A 14,684-nucleotide genomic window follows, 5' to 3' on the forward strand; every position below is an offset into this window, starting at 1 on the left:
GTTAAAAATGACAGATCCCCTATATCAATGTTTCTCAAGCATGGTCCTCAAGACCCCCCCCAACAGGTCAGGTTTTCTGGATTTCCTTAGTCTTTCACAGGTGATATAAATATGGTCAGTGAATCAGGCATCACCACAATTATATCACCTGTGAAAGACTAAGGAAATCCTGAAAACATAACCTGAGGACCACAGTTGAGAAACACTGCCCTATAGGCTAAGGGGGTGTGGATGCAGAAAATGGAAAACCATTTACCTACAGGTCTAATTATGACCCTGGTGGCTGTCCTGTGCTATCCAACAATAGGAAGCTCTAGGACTAGAGGGGTGCAAACGTGGAGGTTTAGGTAAAGTGAGGGAGAGGCTGTAAGGATTGTGGATAGAATTAGGAAGCAGTGGGTTAAGCTGGAAATACCCTTACCTGTACACATCCAGCGGTGAATGCTACCATATTGCAACAACTGCTATTCAAGCACTGACTCCAAAACAAGATCCCTTTGCAAAGAACCACCTGGGAGAAATTGTATGACAACCATTCTGCATCCTTCTCACACACACCTGCCTACAAGAGTTTACACCTGCCTTGTGAATTCTGGGTTTCTGTTTGGTCATACAAGCAGAAAAACGGAATTAAAGCTGTGACAGATCCATCACATGACTGACAACAGCGATACCCAAAAGGACCTCATTGACATGATAGGTTCCATTAGGCTTCGCCAAGGTGTCCAAAATTTTACTGGGGAAAAAATTGCATGCTGCAGAGGTGAACATGACCTTATTCTATCAGTGCATCTCCACTTTATTCCCCAAATCTTTAGTTATCTTGTGCTTATTTTCAATTATATCTTGTCCAATACTTAAAGTCCATCTGTAGTGAATTAACACTTATCCCCTATCCACAGGGGATAAGTGTGATGCCGTGGCAGACATGCCTCCCCATGTAGTTCTATGGGAGAGGCAGGGATGCAGCATTCATGTCTCCCCGCCTCTCCCATAGAACTGTATAGGGAGGGGGTGTACCATTGACCTCACTGAGGTCAACGCTACACGCATTAGCCTGGGCCCGTTTGGAGTGGCAATGCTGGGGCCCGTTTGGAAGATAGCGGGGGGTCCCAACACAATGTAGGGACTAATAGGATAGGGGATAAGTGTTAATTCAATGCAGATGGACCCATTTATTTTTTTACCTTAATGACCAGGCTCTTTTTTTTGTATTTCTTTAAATGGCAATAACTTTAGAACGCTTTTTCTGAAGTGGAGCAATTCTGAAATTGTTTTTTCGTGACATATTGTACTTTATTTAGGTGGTGTTTTTTGTTAGAGATGAGCAAAGTTAGTGATTCAATTCCTCACGAACTTCTCGGCTCGGCGGTTGCTGACTTTAGTCTGCATAAAATTAGTTTAGCTTTCAGGTTTAGCTTTCCACCGGAGCACCTGAAAGCTGAACTAATTTATGCAGGCTAAAGTCAGCAACCGCCGAGCAGAGAAGTTTGTGACAAATCAAATCACTGTAACTTCACTCATCTCTCATTTTTGTTGACACATGCAGCATTTTTTGTGAAAAACTCCAAAATATTGTGAAAAACTGGAAAATGTCTGGCTTTTTAAAACTTTTTTTTTTATGGTGTACACTGTGTGGTAAAAGGGATGTTATATTTATTCAACAGGTCAGTACGATTATGGCGATACTCATTTTATATAGCTTTCGATGTTCTTTTTCCTTTTCTGAGCAAAATTCTTTTTCTGCCATTCATTTTCCAACAGCCGTACCTTTTTTATTTTTTGTCCAACACCATTGAGTAAGGGCTTATTTTTTGCAGGATGAGCTGTACGTTTTATTGGTATCATTTTTGCAATATGTGCTACCTATTTGTACCAAAATTGGCAAATTTTACGTTTTTGGTTTTTTTACGGCGTTCACTGTGCGGGATAATTTACATTATAGTTTTATAGTACACGTCACTACGTATGTGGCACTACCTATTAAGTATATGATTTGTGTTTTTTTATCTTTTCTGGTGATAATACAGGGCTTTTATTGGGAAAGGGGCATTTTTTATTTACACTTCATACTTTTATTGAAGAACTTTAAATTTTTTACAGGATATACTATGCTGCAATACATTTTTATTGCAGCACAGTATGACCCGATCAACCGCACACTGTACAGCCTGTGAGATCCAGCCTGTGGCTGGATCTTACTGGCTTTCGTAGCAGGCAGACAGGAGGTCATGATCTGGTGTAGACAGGGGGAGCGCCGCCGTTTGTGAACAGCTCTCTCCTTGCAAACACCATAGATGCGTGATCAGGACTGATCACGGCATCTATGGGGTTAATGTTGCCAGGTCCGGCAGCTGCGGCGGGACCCCGGCTGTGATTGACAGCTAGGTCCCGCCGCCGATCCCCTGCGCTGCTCGCCAGAGATCGCTAAAATGTATGCATACGTCCCAGCGCGTGAATGTGTCGTGTGCTGGGACGTATGCATACGTCCTATAGTGGTAAGGGGTTAATTCACATCCAAAGCTACTTTCAGAGCACAAACAGCTTTCCTCCTACACTGCACTGTGCATTGCTGTAACGTAATTAGAATTCCTCACTCAATTGATCAGTGGTTGGTCAAAAGCTAAAATGCAATAAGGGAGATTTATCAAAACCTGGCTAGGGGAAGTTGCTGTGTTGCCCATAGCAACCAAACGGATCGTTACTTTCATATTGCAGAGGCCTTGGTGAAAAGGAAAGAAGCAAACTGAATGGTTGCAATGGGCAACTCAGCAACTTTTCCTCTGGACAGGTTTTGATAAATCTCCCGCAATGTGGTTTGTCAAACACATGGAAACTAGACTGACATCGGTGTGACACGGCAAAACAGACAGGGGAGCAGCAGTGATGTGACCTACCACAACCTGAGCTCTACCCTGTAAAACAATTGAATGCAGCTCTGGAGGTTACTAGAGTAGACACTATCTTAATTCAGAAAAGAGGGGTAAACATTTGAATACCTGCACCTGAGTATTTTCACTTTGGACAGGTTACTGAAGTGGGGTGAGTGGGTGGTTAAAGGGGTACTTCGGTGAAAACCTTTTTTCTTTTAAATCAACTGGTGGCAGAAAGTTAAACATATTTGTAAATTACTTCTATTAAAAAAATCTTAATCCTTCCAGTACTTATTAGCTGCTGAATGCTACAGAGGAAATTCCTTTCTTTTTGGAACACTGATGACATCATGACCACAGTGCTCTCTGCTGACATCTCTGTCCATTTTAGCAACCATGCATAGCAGATGTATGCTAAGGGCAGCATGGTGGCTCAGTGGTTATATCACTGCTGCCTTGCAGTGCTGGGGACTTGGGTTCAAATCTTACCAAGAACAATAAATAAAGCGTTATTATTATTATTATAATAACGTCAGCAGAGAGAACTGTGCTTGTGATGTCATCAGAGAGCATTCCAAAAAGAAAAGAATTTCCTCTGTAGTATTCAGCAGCTAATAAGTACAGGAAGGATTAAGATTTTTTAATAGAAGTAATTTACAAATATGTTTAACTTTCTGCCACCAGTTGATTTAAAAGAAAAAAAGGTTTTCACCGGAGTACCCCTTTAAGGATGGAATACTGATGTGGATTTAATTTAAAAAAATAAAATAAAAATTGGTAGTAACCAAAAATAACGTAAATATTTGCCAACATGGCTACACAAAGGTTAACACTACAAATTATTCAAATAAAGTTATTATGGAGTAAAGTAAAATCTCATCATGACCATGATACTAAAAGCTTAATTTACCACAACAAAGTTTCTACTCTTTTAGTTAGCAATTTACCTTTTTCTTCCTCCTGTTTCTTGGTGGCTGCTGTCTTTGGTCGGCCCCTCCCGCGGCGTATCGGGTCGGACTGACTATTGGATCGGGACCTTCGCCTGTTTTCCAGGTCTTTGTTGACAGTAGAGTTTGTTCTTTCTCTTCTAATTCTCTCTGTTCGCCTTCTCTTAGGATCGGAGCGGTTTTCTGAATGAGTTGAAGGAGGAAGGGTTCACAAAGGGTCTCCTCTTTAAGGTTTGGGTCACACATGCCATATTTTGCAGGGTATTTGCTGTTAAATATTTTCACACCCATTGTGTAGCTAAATCAGCAGCAGAAAATACGCAGCAAAATACGGCACATGTGACCCTAACATAAAGCTAATTTTATTGCTGTTCGAAAGGGAAAGGTCTGTAAATCGGGGTAACAAAAACAAGTTGATGGATACCTGTAAGAAACAGCCCCTGGGCTGAAATACAGCATATCCCCACAAGTAGCAGCTTAGTACAGAGTGGTGTCAGCCCATTAAATTGTCCAGAATGTTTGTGTTTTTGAGCCCCCCCCCCCCCCATAAATGTAATTCTGGGAGGTGGAAAGTAGTTTATCTGTAGGATATATTAACGTCTCTCCTAACAACAGCTAAAGGGAGCAATGATAAATTATGGTAGAAGCTTGTGGGGGTGTTACAGGGGTTGGCTAATCTCTAGAAGCATTGTTTATACAGTGGGGAAAAAAGTATTTAGTCAGCCACCAATTGTGCAAGTTCTCCCACTTAAAAAGATGATAGGCCTGCAATTTTTATCATAGGTATACCCCAACTATGAGAGACACAATGAGAAAAAAAATCCATAAAATCACATTGTCTGATTTTTAAAGAATTTATTAGGAAATTATGGTGGAAAATAAGTATTTGGTCAATGACAAAAGTTCATCTCAATAATTTGTTATATACCCTCTGTTGGCAATGACAGAGGTCAAACGTTTTCTGTTATTTTTCACAAGGTTTTCTGGTGTTGCTGGTATTTTGGCCCATTCCTCCAAGCAGATCTCCTCTAGAGTAGTGATGTTTTGGGTCTGTCGCTGGGCAACACGGACTTTCAACTCCCTCCAAAGGTTTTCTATTGGGTTGAGATCTGGAGACTGGCTAGGCCACTCCAGGACCTTGAAATGCTTCTTGAAAAGCCAATCCTTTGTTTTCCGGGCAGTGTGATTGGAATCATTGTGATGCTGAAAGACCCAGGCATGTTTCATCTTCAATGCCCCTGCTGATGTCGTCCTGATCTCCATAGGTATGGTGTTATTTGGATGCAACCCCGCATTCTTTCTCCTCCAAACACAAGTTGAGTTTTTACTAAAATGTTATACATTGGTTTCATCTGACATTCTCCCAATACTCTTCTGGATCATCCAAATGCTATGTAGCAAACTTCAGACAGGCCTGTATATGTACTGGGTTAAGCAGGGGAACACATCTGGCACTGCATGATTTGAGTCCCTGGTGGCGTAGTGTGTTACTGATGGTAGCCTTTGTTACTTTGGTCCCAGCTCTCTGCAGGTCATTCCCTAGGTCCACCAGCGTGGTTCTGGGATTTTTGCTCACCGTTCTTACTATCATTTTGACACCCTGGGGTGAGATCTTGTGTGGAGGCCCAGATCGAGGGAGATTATCAGTGGTTTTGTATGTCTTCCATTTTCTAATAATTGCTCCCACAGTTGATTTCTTCACACCAAGCTGCTTGCCTATTGCAGATTCAGTCTTCCCAGCCTGGTGCAGGTCTACAATTTTGTTTCTGGTGCCCTTAGACAGCTCTTTGGTCTTGGCCTTAGTGGAGTTTGGAGTGTTACTGTTTGAGGTTGTGGACAGGTGTCTTTTATACTGATAACAAGTTCAAACAGGTACCATTAATCTTAAGTAAGGCTTGGTTCACTATGGCTTTTGGTCCGGTAGAAAACCGCATACGGGGAAAAATGAGCTGACTCGTTCACTCCGGTAGGCTCATTGACCGCATACGGCAGGGATACGGGAGCGCAAGTTTTTAGCTCCCCCCAGCCATATGCGGTCCCGTATAGGGAAAAACGTGATGTGAACCCAGCCTTACAGGTTTGTGAGAGCCAGAAATCTTGCTTGTTTGTAGGTGACCAAATACTTATTTCTCACTATAAATTTACAAATAAAATTATTTTAAAATCAGACAGACAATGTGATTTTATGGAATATTTTTATCATTATGGCTTTCATAGTTGAGGTATACCTATGATAAAAATTACAGGCCTCTCATCTTTTTAAGTGGGAGAACTTGCACAATTGGTGGCTGACTAAATACTTTTTTGCCCCACTGTACGTATGCAGTACTCCTTTCTACATTTATTGCAAAGACAGCAAACCCTAAATATCAATGTCTCCAGTGTTCCCAATCTGTATTAAATTATTTGTGCCCCCACCACCATTCTCTGCGTTCAGGACCGTATAAAAGACAAATGTCTTAGGCCCCTTTCACACTACAGGTATCATCCTGTAAAAAAACCTCCATTATTACTCCCAGCAAAAAGTCCTGAAAACGTCCGTCAAAAAATCCCACGTCAATGGGATTTTTTGACCATCCTTTTGCATCAGTTATGTCCGTTTTTTTTTACTAATGTCCGTTATTTTTGCAGGCACAAAAGACTGTGCATGCACTAATATTTGGTCCGGCAAAAATAATGGTGAAAAAACGGCCGTTAAAGTTCAACATTGAAGTCTATGGGAAACTGATGTAAAAAAATAAATAAATAAATAAAATCCGTTATTGTCCGTTTTTTGTACTTAGCATGCTCAGTACAGCTGTATATAAAAAAAAAAAAAAGGGTTAAAAACCTGTTAAAAAAAAATGATGTAACTGGTAATAACAGATGAACAACATCAGGTTTTTTTAAGAAAAAAAAAATACATTAAAAATAATGGATAATTGTCATCAGTTATCATTTATTGTTATCAGTTATTGCATCCAGTTTTTTTCTTCCATTATTGTAAAATAATGGCAGTAAAAAAGCAGGATGATACCTGCAGTGTGAAAGGGGCCTTATCCTGGCTAAAAAATGTAATCTGTAGTCAGACAATAGAAAAGTCTGCAGATGAAAGGAGTGGGCACTGGTGAAATATTATATACAGCAGCACAGTACATGTAGCAATACTACACAGAGTAGAGGGAAGGTGGCCTGACATATACCTGAGGTGGGGGGTACTCTCTCTGTCTGTCTCGCGTGTAGAAGTTTTCTGCTGATAAAAATATATCCGCAAGGACAAGACTTGCAGGCAACAGGAACCTAAAAAAGGCACAACAAAAAATTTAAATAACACACAGAGAACTACTGGTCCCAACACAAATGGGCATCATATGTGAAATTGTGTTGATGAGCTCTTGTACGGAAGTATCTTGTCTCATACTTTCTGCTGCGTTGTTGTATCTCATGGCAACAGAGGAGAAACAGGAGACTTGCACTCAACTTGCGTGCTTTATTGTGGCAGATAAAGCATAACCTTTACAGCAGGTGGATGGGCAGGAGCTCAGGACAGATCCGTTTCGCACGGCTGAGCGCGCTTCCATGAGCTGCAACGGATCTGTCCTGAGCCCATGCCTCCTGCCTGCTGTAAAGGTTATGCTTTATCTGCCACAATAAAGCACGCAAGTTGAGTGCAAGTCTCCTGTTTCTCCTCTGTTGCCATTTCCTATTACACTTGCCTAAGGCTGGGTTCACATCACGTTTTAGGCAGTGGGAAAACCGCATACGGGGCAAAAATGAGCCGACTGGAGTCAGCGTTTCACTTCAGTCGACTCATTGAAATACATTACATACGGGCCGCATGCAGTCCCGTATTGCCTAAAATGTGATGTGAGCCCAGCCTAAACTTAGCACCACCCAAAGCATTCAGCACCTGGAGTACACCTGTTACCACTCCTTCCACACTGATGCTTAGTCCTCTAGTCCTGCAGTTGCCGGCCTAGACTTCTAGCTTTGTACTGTTTCTGTATCTCAGCCTATTACGTGTGATACCACATGCCAAACTGGTGTATCTAATGCTAGCCTTTGATACACCTTCAGAACTAAATTATTGCAATAGATCCCAGCAGCCACATAGTTAACTAGAAACAACTTCAATAAGATGAAGCATTTCCCCCAGGCACAGGCGAAGCCTTTCACAAGAATTGCTAACTATTGCATATTGCGTGCTCATGATTTGTTCCCAAGAGTATTTCTTTACAAGTTCTGGTCAAAGACAGTAAGAGTGATCTGTACTGGCATCAGCTCTGCTGGGTGACTGCATAATGGTTAAGAAAACAATTGCAATGACAGCCCTCCATAGGGGCTTACACCCAGTTCTTTTTAGGAGTCCTAACTGGTAAACCTGCATAGTTATATAGTAACAACACAGAGGAGAATATAAAGTGTTAGTGCACGTTCACACAAGCGGGTTTACAGCGGATTTTATGCTGCAAATCCGCTGGTGAAGGCCCCGCTCTATGCTGGCTTTACATGTGCCTGCTCATAGCGGCAATACGCCGCTACCAGCAGGCACACTGCGATGTGCGGGTCGCAGTATACTCGCAAATCGCAGGAGCTCTCTGCCTAGCTCAGAGCAGGGAGAGCGGCCGCGATATGCGAGTACACAGCGCACATCACTGCAGTGTTTGCTGGCAGTGGCGTATTGCCGCTACCAGCAGGCACATGTAAAGCCAGCATAGAGCGGGGCCTTAACCAGCGGATCAGCAGCTATATACGCTGCGAAAATCCACGCGAGTCAACGTACCCTCATAATTAATGTTCTCTTTATGTAGATAAAGTGCGTGCAGCTCACAACTGAAATAGCCTGAGGTTAACTGCCAGAAGACAAAAATACCCAATGTTCAATATGTGGAAACTCAGAAAAATACAGAAAACAGTCCTCAAAGGCTATAAAGTAAACTTTACCACAATAATGATAGAGAATATTAATACATCTTAATAGTACAATTTATAATTTAAAAGGTATATTGATTGTCTAAAATAACAAAGGTCCAAATGGGATCCCAAGATGAAAATTAAAAAACGGAAAATGAATATATAAAAAATATAAAAACTACTCGCCTAACCACAGGGCCCTTATGGTAGGCTGAGAAAGTATAAAATGTATAATATGTACCACCATCTTTGATGGGAAAGTAACTATGATGGTGGGACACTCTCCTAACGCATTAGATATGGTAGGTAGTAAAGGTTTATGTGTTTCTGCAGTGCTGATCCCGCTGTAGTTTTGCTCACTAGCGTTAAAGATACCGGCCGTATGCCTCAATAAAATTCATTGTGCACCTCCAGCGCTGCAGAAACGTCGATTTATACCATTATCAATTTGAGCATATAAACATTTACAACCTACCCTGTAATGCATTAGGAGAGTGACCCACCATCATAGTCACTTTCCGTTCAAAGTTGTTGGTACATAATATATTATACATTTTATACCAAGGGCCCTGTGGTTAGGCGAGTAGATTTTATACATTTCATTTTCCTTTTTTCCCCCCCCCCATTTTGGAATCCCATTTGGACCCTTGTTATTTCCGACAATCAATAAACCATAACTATAGTACTAATAATAAATTGTACTGTTAAGACTTGCATTGAGGGGGAGGGGCGTGACGTCACGATCTTCCGTCCCCGTGGTCGGGAGCCAGACCCTCCAGCACTTCCAGAGCAGTAACAGGTGGGTGCTGCGTGCTAGATTGCGGGGGTCCCCAGCGGCAGGACCCCCGCGATCAGAAATCTTGAGCCCCTATCCTTTGGATAGGGGATAAGATGTCTAAGGGTGGAGTACCCCTTTAAGGGGCTCCTAGGGTAAGCAATGACAAAAACACCAATTCGCCTTAGGGCTTTCGCCCCAAAGGGACCATTTCCCTTGAGCTTGGAACCCCTTTATTAAAATTTCAATTTTATTATTACTCCTAACTCCACGTGTAGAAAATACAAAAACAGTGTGTTTGAAATGAGTGGTCTATTCAGTAATAAATACTTCACATTTTAAATGGGGTACATATAGAAGATCATCTGGTGACTTCACTTTCTATCTCTCCATATAAGACTCCTTGGATGTCTATTCAAACCCTCATTGCAACTCTAATATTGCTGCTATTTAAAAACTAGCACTAACAAAGGAGTTCCAAACTCATGGGAATTCCAAACTTTGGGGTAAAAGCCCTAAGGGGAATTGTTGTTTTTTGACATACAGAAAATGCCAGCTCAGCCAATCATTTCTGGGGGAGCAGCGATAATGCATTTTTGTCTATAGAGACAAACTTTTCTGGGCATATACTCTGCTGTGTGAATGGGCCCTTAGGTGCCAGATAAAAGGATTTTCACTGCAGTCTGATATTAATTCCCTTAAAATTGGCTGCTGAAAAACTGGCCCCAGCTCAATGCAGAGTGTGTAAGTTCTTGGAATGCGGGCCGAGGACTAAACACAGATCTTGGAAAACAAACAGTGGATGGAACTAATTCCTGAGCTCTGGAACAAAATGCAGTAAGTGCTAGCATTAAAGGGGTACTCCGGTGGAAAACAAATGTTTTCAAATCAACTGGTGCCAGAAAGTTAAACAGATTTGTAAATTAGTTATATTTCAAAATCTGGAGCCTTCCAGTACTTATCAGCTGCTGTATACAGAGAAAATTGGACAGTTCTTTCCAGTCTGACTAGAGTGCTCTCTGCTGACCAGGGCTGTGGAGCCGGTAGATAAAACTCCGGAGTTTTTTTTGTACTTCCGACTCAGACTCCTCTGTATTAATATGCAAATTTATTTTATACATTCCTTGAAGGAAAGAAAGGCAACATACATGTCATTACCACAGGACTACTGGCTGGGAAGTAGAGATGAGCGAACTTACAGTAAATTCGATACGTCACAAACTTCTTGGCTCGGCAGTTGATGTCTTATCCTGCATAAATTAGTTCAGCTTTCAGGTGCTTCGGTGGGCTGGAAAAGTGGATACAGTCCTAGGAGACTCTTTCCTAGGACTGTATCCACCTTTTCCAGCCCACGGGCGCACCTGAAAGCTGAACTAATTTATGCAGGATAAGTCATCAACTGCCGAGCCGAGAAGTTCGTGACGAATCAAATTTACTTTAAGTTCGCTCATCTCTACTGGGAAGCAAACAGTATTGAACAGTTTGTGTGATCTGCTGCTGAAGATAGGGCAGTGGGAGGATCAAGGAAGGGGCATTTATTATAAAACATGATTTCCCTTGTAGAATCCCATAGTCATGTTTAAAAGGGGTACTCCGCCCCTAGACATCTTATCCCCTATCCAAATGATAGGGGATAGGATGTCAGATCGCCGGGATCCCGCTGCTGGGGACCCCCTGGATCGCCGCTGCGGCACCGGGCTTTCATAACTACACAGAGCGAGTTCGCACTGTGCGTAATGATGGGCTATACAGGGGACGGAGCAGCGTGACGTCATGGCTCTGCCCCTCGTGACATCACGGGCCGCCCCCTCAATACAATAGACTTGTATTGAGGGGGTGGAGCCACGAAGTAACAATGCTCCGGCCCCTGTATCACCCGTCGTTACGCACAGAGCGAACTCGCTCTGTGCAGTAATGAGAGCGTGGTGCCGCAGTGGCGATCCCGGGGGTCCCCAGCAGCGGGACCCCGGCGATCCGACATCGTATCCCTTATCCTTTGGATAGGGGATAAGATGTCTAGGGGCGGAGTACCCCTTTAAGCTAACAATCGAGTTTACAAGTTTTTATAGCCTTTTTCCAATGGTTTACAGCTTCAGTCTTGAACTATTGACCCTCCATTCCCTTCACATATACAAGTGTCTCTAGTCCTGCAAAAAACATATTTCCTTAATCCCTTATCCGTGAGAGGATAGGTTACCCATGGGTTCCCTGTAACAGCAGAACACAACACTATGGAAAGTATTAGTATTGCCGCTCCTAATTGTGCGTTGTACCCAAAATTTCCTCCGACTCCACAGCCCTGCTGCTGACACCTCTGTCCGTGTCAGGAACTGTCCAGATTAAAAGCAAATCCCCATAGAAAAGCCATAAAATGAGCACAGGGTTGCAGTGTCCCCTTCCTTGGTTGCTCTCCACTTGGTAATTTACAAATCTGTTTAACTTTCTGGAGCCAGTTGATATATAAAAAAAAAGTTTTGGCCTGGAATACCCCTTTAAGTAAATAGTTTTTTTGCAGGACTAGAGACACTTGTATAAGTGAAGGGAATGGAGGGTCAATAGTTCAAGACTGAAGCTGTAAACCATTGGAAAAACTGCTGCCCTTCAGCTAAGGCTATACAAACTTGTAAACTCCGATTGTTAGCTTAAACTTTAAACATGACTATGGGATTCTACTAGGGATCATGTTTTATAATAAATGCCCCTTCCTGGATCCTCCCACTGCCCTATCTTCAGCAGCAGATCAGCACACAAAAAGGAGAAGGCAGCAGCTTCTGCCCAACTACCTCTCTCTGCTAGAAGAGCTTAGAAGAACTTGGTGGAACAACTTCTTGGATTCAACTTTAAGTGGAGTCGGGGAGTCGGAAGTACAAAAAACTGCGGAGTCGGGACATTTATCTACCGACCCCACAGCCCTGATACTACAGAGAAATTTGTGAAGTTCTTTCCAGTCTGACCACAGTGCTCTCTGCTGACACCTCTGTCCATGTCAGGAACTGTCCAGATTAAAAGCAAATCCCCATAGAAAACCTCTCCTACTCTGGGCAGTTCCTGGACAGATGTGTCAGCAGAGAGCACTGGTCAGACTGGAAAGAACTTCACAAATTTCTCTGTAGTATATCTGTAGTATACAGCAGCTCATAAGTACTGGAAGGGTTAAGATTTTGAAATAGAAGTAATTTACAACTTTGTTTAACTTTCTGGCACCAGTTGATTTGAAAACATTTTGTTTTCCCCCAGAGTTCCCCTTTAAGCCAAGGAAGTGGAGAGCAACCAAGGAAGTGGACAATGCAACACTGTGCTCATTATATGGCACATCTATATACCAGGGATGTGGAATTCCTATCGCCCGACGCCTGGGACAGGCCTGGCACAGTTCCGGGTGCCGGGCAGGTGAATTTTTCAGGCCCTTAGCCCTGCTTCGGGCAAGTAGGGCCGGACCTGAAAGTCCTTGACAAGCACGGTGGCGGTCAGAGGGTGGACTCGTGCCCGCTCCATACTCTGCAGCCCCCGGCTGTTTTCAGTAGCTGGGGGCCGCTGCTAATAGCCAGCATGCGGCAATGGCCGCGGCTGGCTATTTACCCTTTAGATCGCCGCTGTCAAAGCTGACAGCTGCGTCTAAAGTGACATGTGAATGCTCCCTGGTGGGCTAGTGGGGTGGATCACGATCCACTATAGAGGTAGCCGGAGGGCTTACCTCTGCTCCCTAGTGTCCGTGGATCTGTCATTGATAAAGCCTGGCTGGACTAGAACTCTATTGAGCTGTATGAGGAATCTAATGATTCCTCCTAAAAGTCCCTTAAAGAGGTTCTCCGGTGCTTAGACATCTTATCCCCTATCCAAAGGATAGGGGATAAGATGCCTGATCGTGGGAGTCCCGCCGCTGCACTGAGGGGCAGAGCGTGACGTCACACGGGGACGGGGGAGTGACGTCACACGCCGCCCGCCCTGTGGTCGCCAGTAATCAGTCCGAGTGAACACGCTCCGGGGACTGATTACAAACGGGGTGCCGCGTGCAAGATCCCGGGGGTCCCCAGCGGCGGGACTCCCACAATCAGGCATCTTATCCCCTATCCTTTGGATAAGATGTCTAAGCACCGGAGAACCCCTTTAAGAGACTAATAAAGTGTAAAAAAAAATAAAAATGTGTTAAAGTTTAACCCCTTCAGGACCAAGCCCATTTTGGCCTTAAGGACCAGAGCGTTTTTTGCACATCTGACCACTGTCACTTTAAACATTAATAACTCTGGAATGCTTTTAGTTATCATTCTGATTCCGAGATTGTTTTTTCGTGACATATTCTACTTTAACATGGTGGTAAATTTTTGTGGTAACTTGCATCCTTTCCTTGTGAAAAATCCTAAAATTTGATGAAAAATTAGAAAATTTAGCATTTTTCTAACTTTGAAGCTCTCTGCTTGTAAGGAAAATGTATATTACAAATAAAAATTTTTTTTTTTTATTGACATATACAATATGTCTACTTTATGTCTGCATCATAAAAGTGACGAGTTTTTACTTTTGGAAGACACCAGAGGGCTTCAAAGTTCAGCAGCAATTTTACAATTTTTCACAAAATTTTCAAACTCACTATTTTTCAGGGACCAGTTCAGGTTTGAAGTGGATTTGAAGGGTCTTCTTATTAGAAATACCCCACAAAAGACCCCATTATAAAAACTGCACCCCCCAAAGTATTCAAAATGACATTCAGTAAGTGTTTTAACCCTTTCACAGGAATAGAAGCAAAGTGAAGGAGAAAATTCACAATCTTCATTTTTTACACTCGCATGTTCTTGTAGACCCAATTTTAAAATTTTTACAAGGGGTAAAAGGAGAAAATGTATACTTCTATTTGTAGCCTGATTTCTCTCGAGTAAGCACATACCTCATATGTCTATGTAAATTGTTCGGCGGGCGCAGTAGAGGGCTCAGAAGGGAAAGAGCGATAAGGGGATTTTGGAGAGTACGTTTTTCTGAAATGGTTTTTGGGGGCATGTTGCATTTAGGAAGCCCTTATGGTGCCAGAACAGCAAAAAACCCTCACATGGCATACCATTTTGGAAACTAGACCCCTTGAGGTACGTAACAAGGAATAAAGTAATAAAGTGAGCCTTAATACCCCACAGGTGTTTCACGACTTTTGCATATGTAGAAAAAAAAAAAAAATTTCCACTAAAATGTGTGTTTCCCCCCTAATTT

The 14,684-nt window shown here is 42.7% G+C and overlaps 1 protein-coding gene across 3 annotated transcripts in view; it reads right to left on the minus strand.

Moving 5' to 3' along the window:
• C6H16orf87 (chromosome 6 C16orf87 homolog) overlaps window positions 1-14,684 on the minus strand; it is a 38,084-nt gene that overhangs the window by 4,582 nt on the left and 18,818 nt on the right. For all 3 annotated transcript variants that reach the window (XM_056525720.1, XM_056525719.1, XM_056525718.1), the window contains exons 2-3: window positions 7,003-7,099; window positions 3,821-4,003 (exon numbers count right to left, since the gene is read on the minus strand). In XM_056525720.1, the coding sequence (XP_056381695.1) occupies window positions 3,821-4,003; window positions 7,003-7,099 (280 nt within the window). The remainder of the gene's footprint in view (window positions 1-3,820; window positions 4,004-7,002; window positions 7,100-14,684) is intronic.

The sequence above is a fragment of the Hyla sarda genome, chromosome 6 (assembly GCF_029499605.1).
Source record: "Hyla sarda isolate aHylSar1 chromosome 6, aHylSar1.hap1, whole genome shotgun sequence".
Lineage (NCBI taxonomy): Eukaryota > Metazoa > Chordata > Amphibia > Anura > Hylidae > Hyla > Hyla sarda.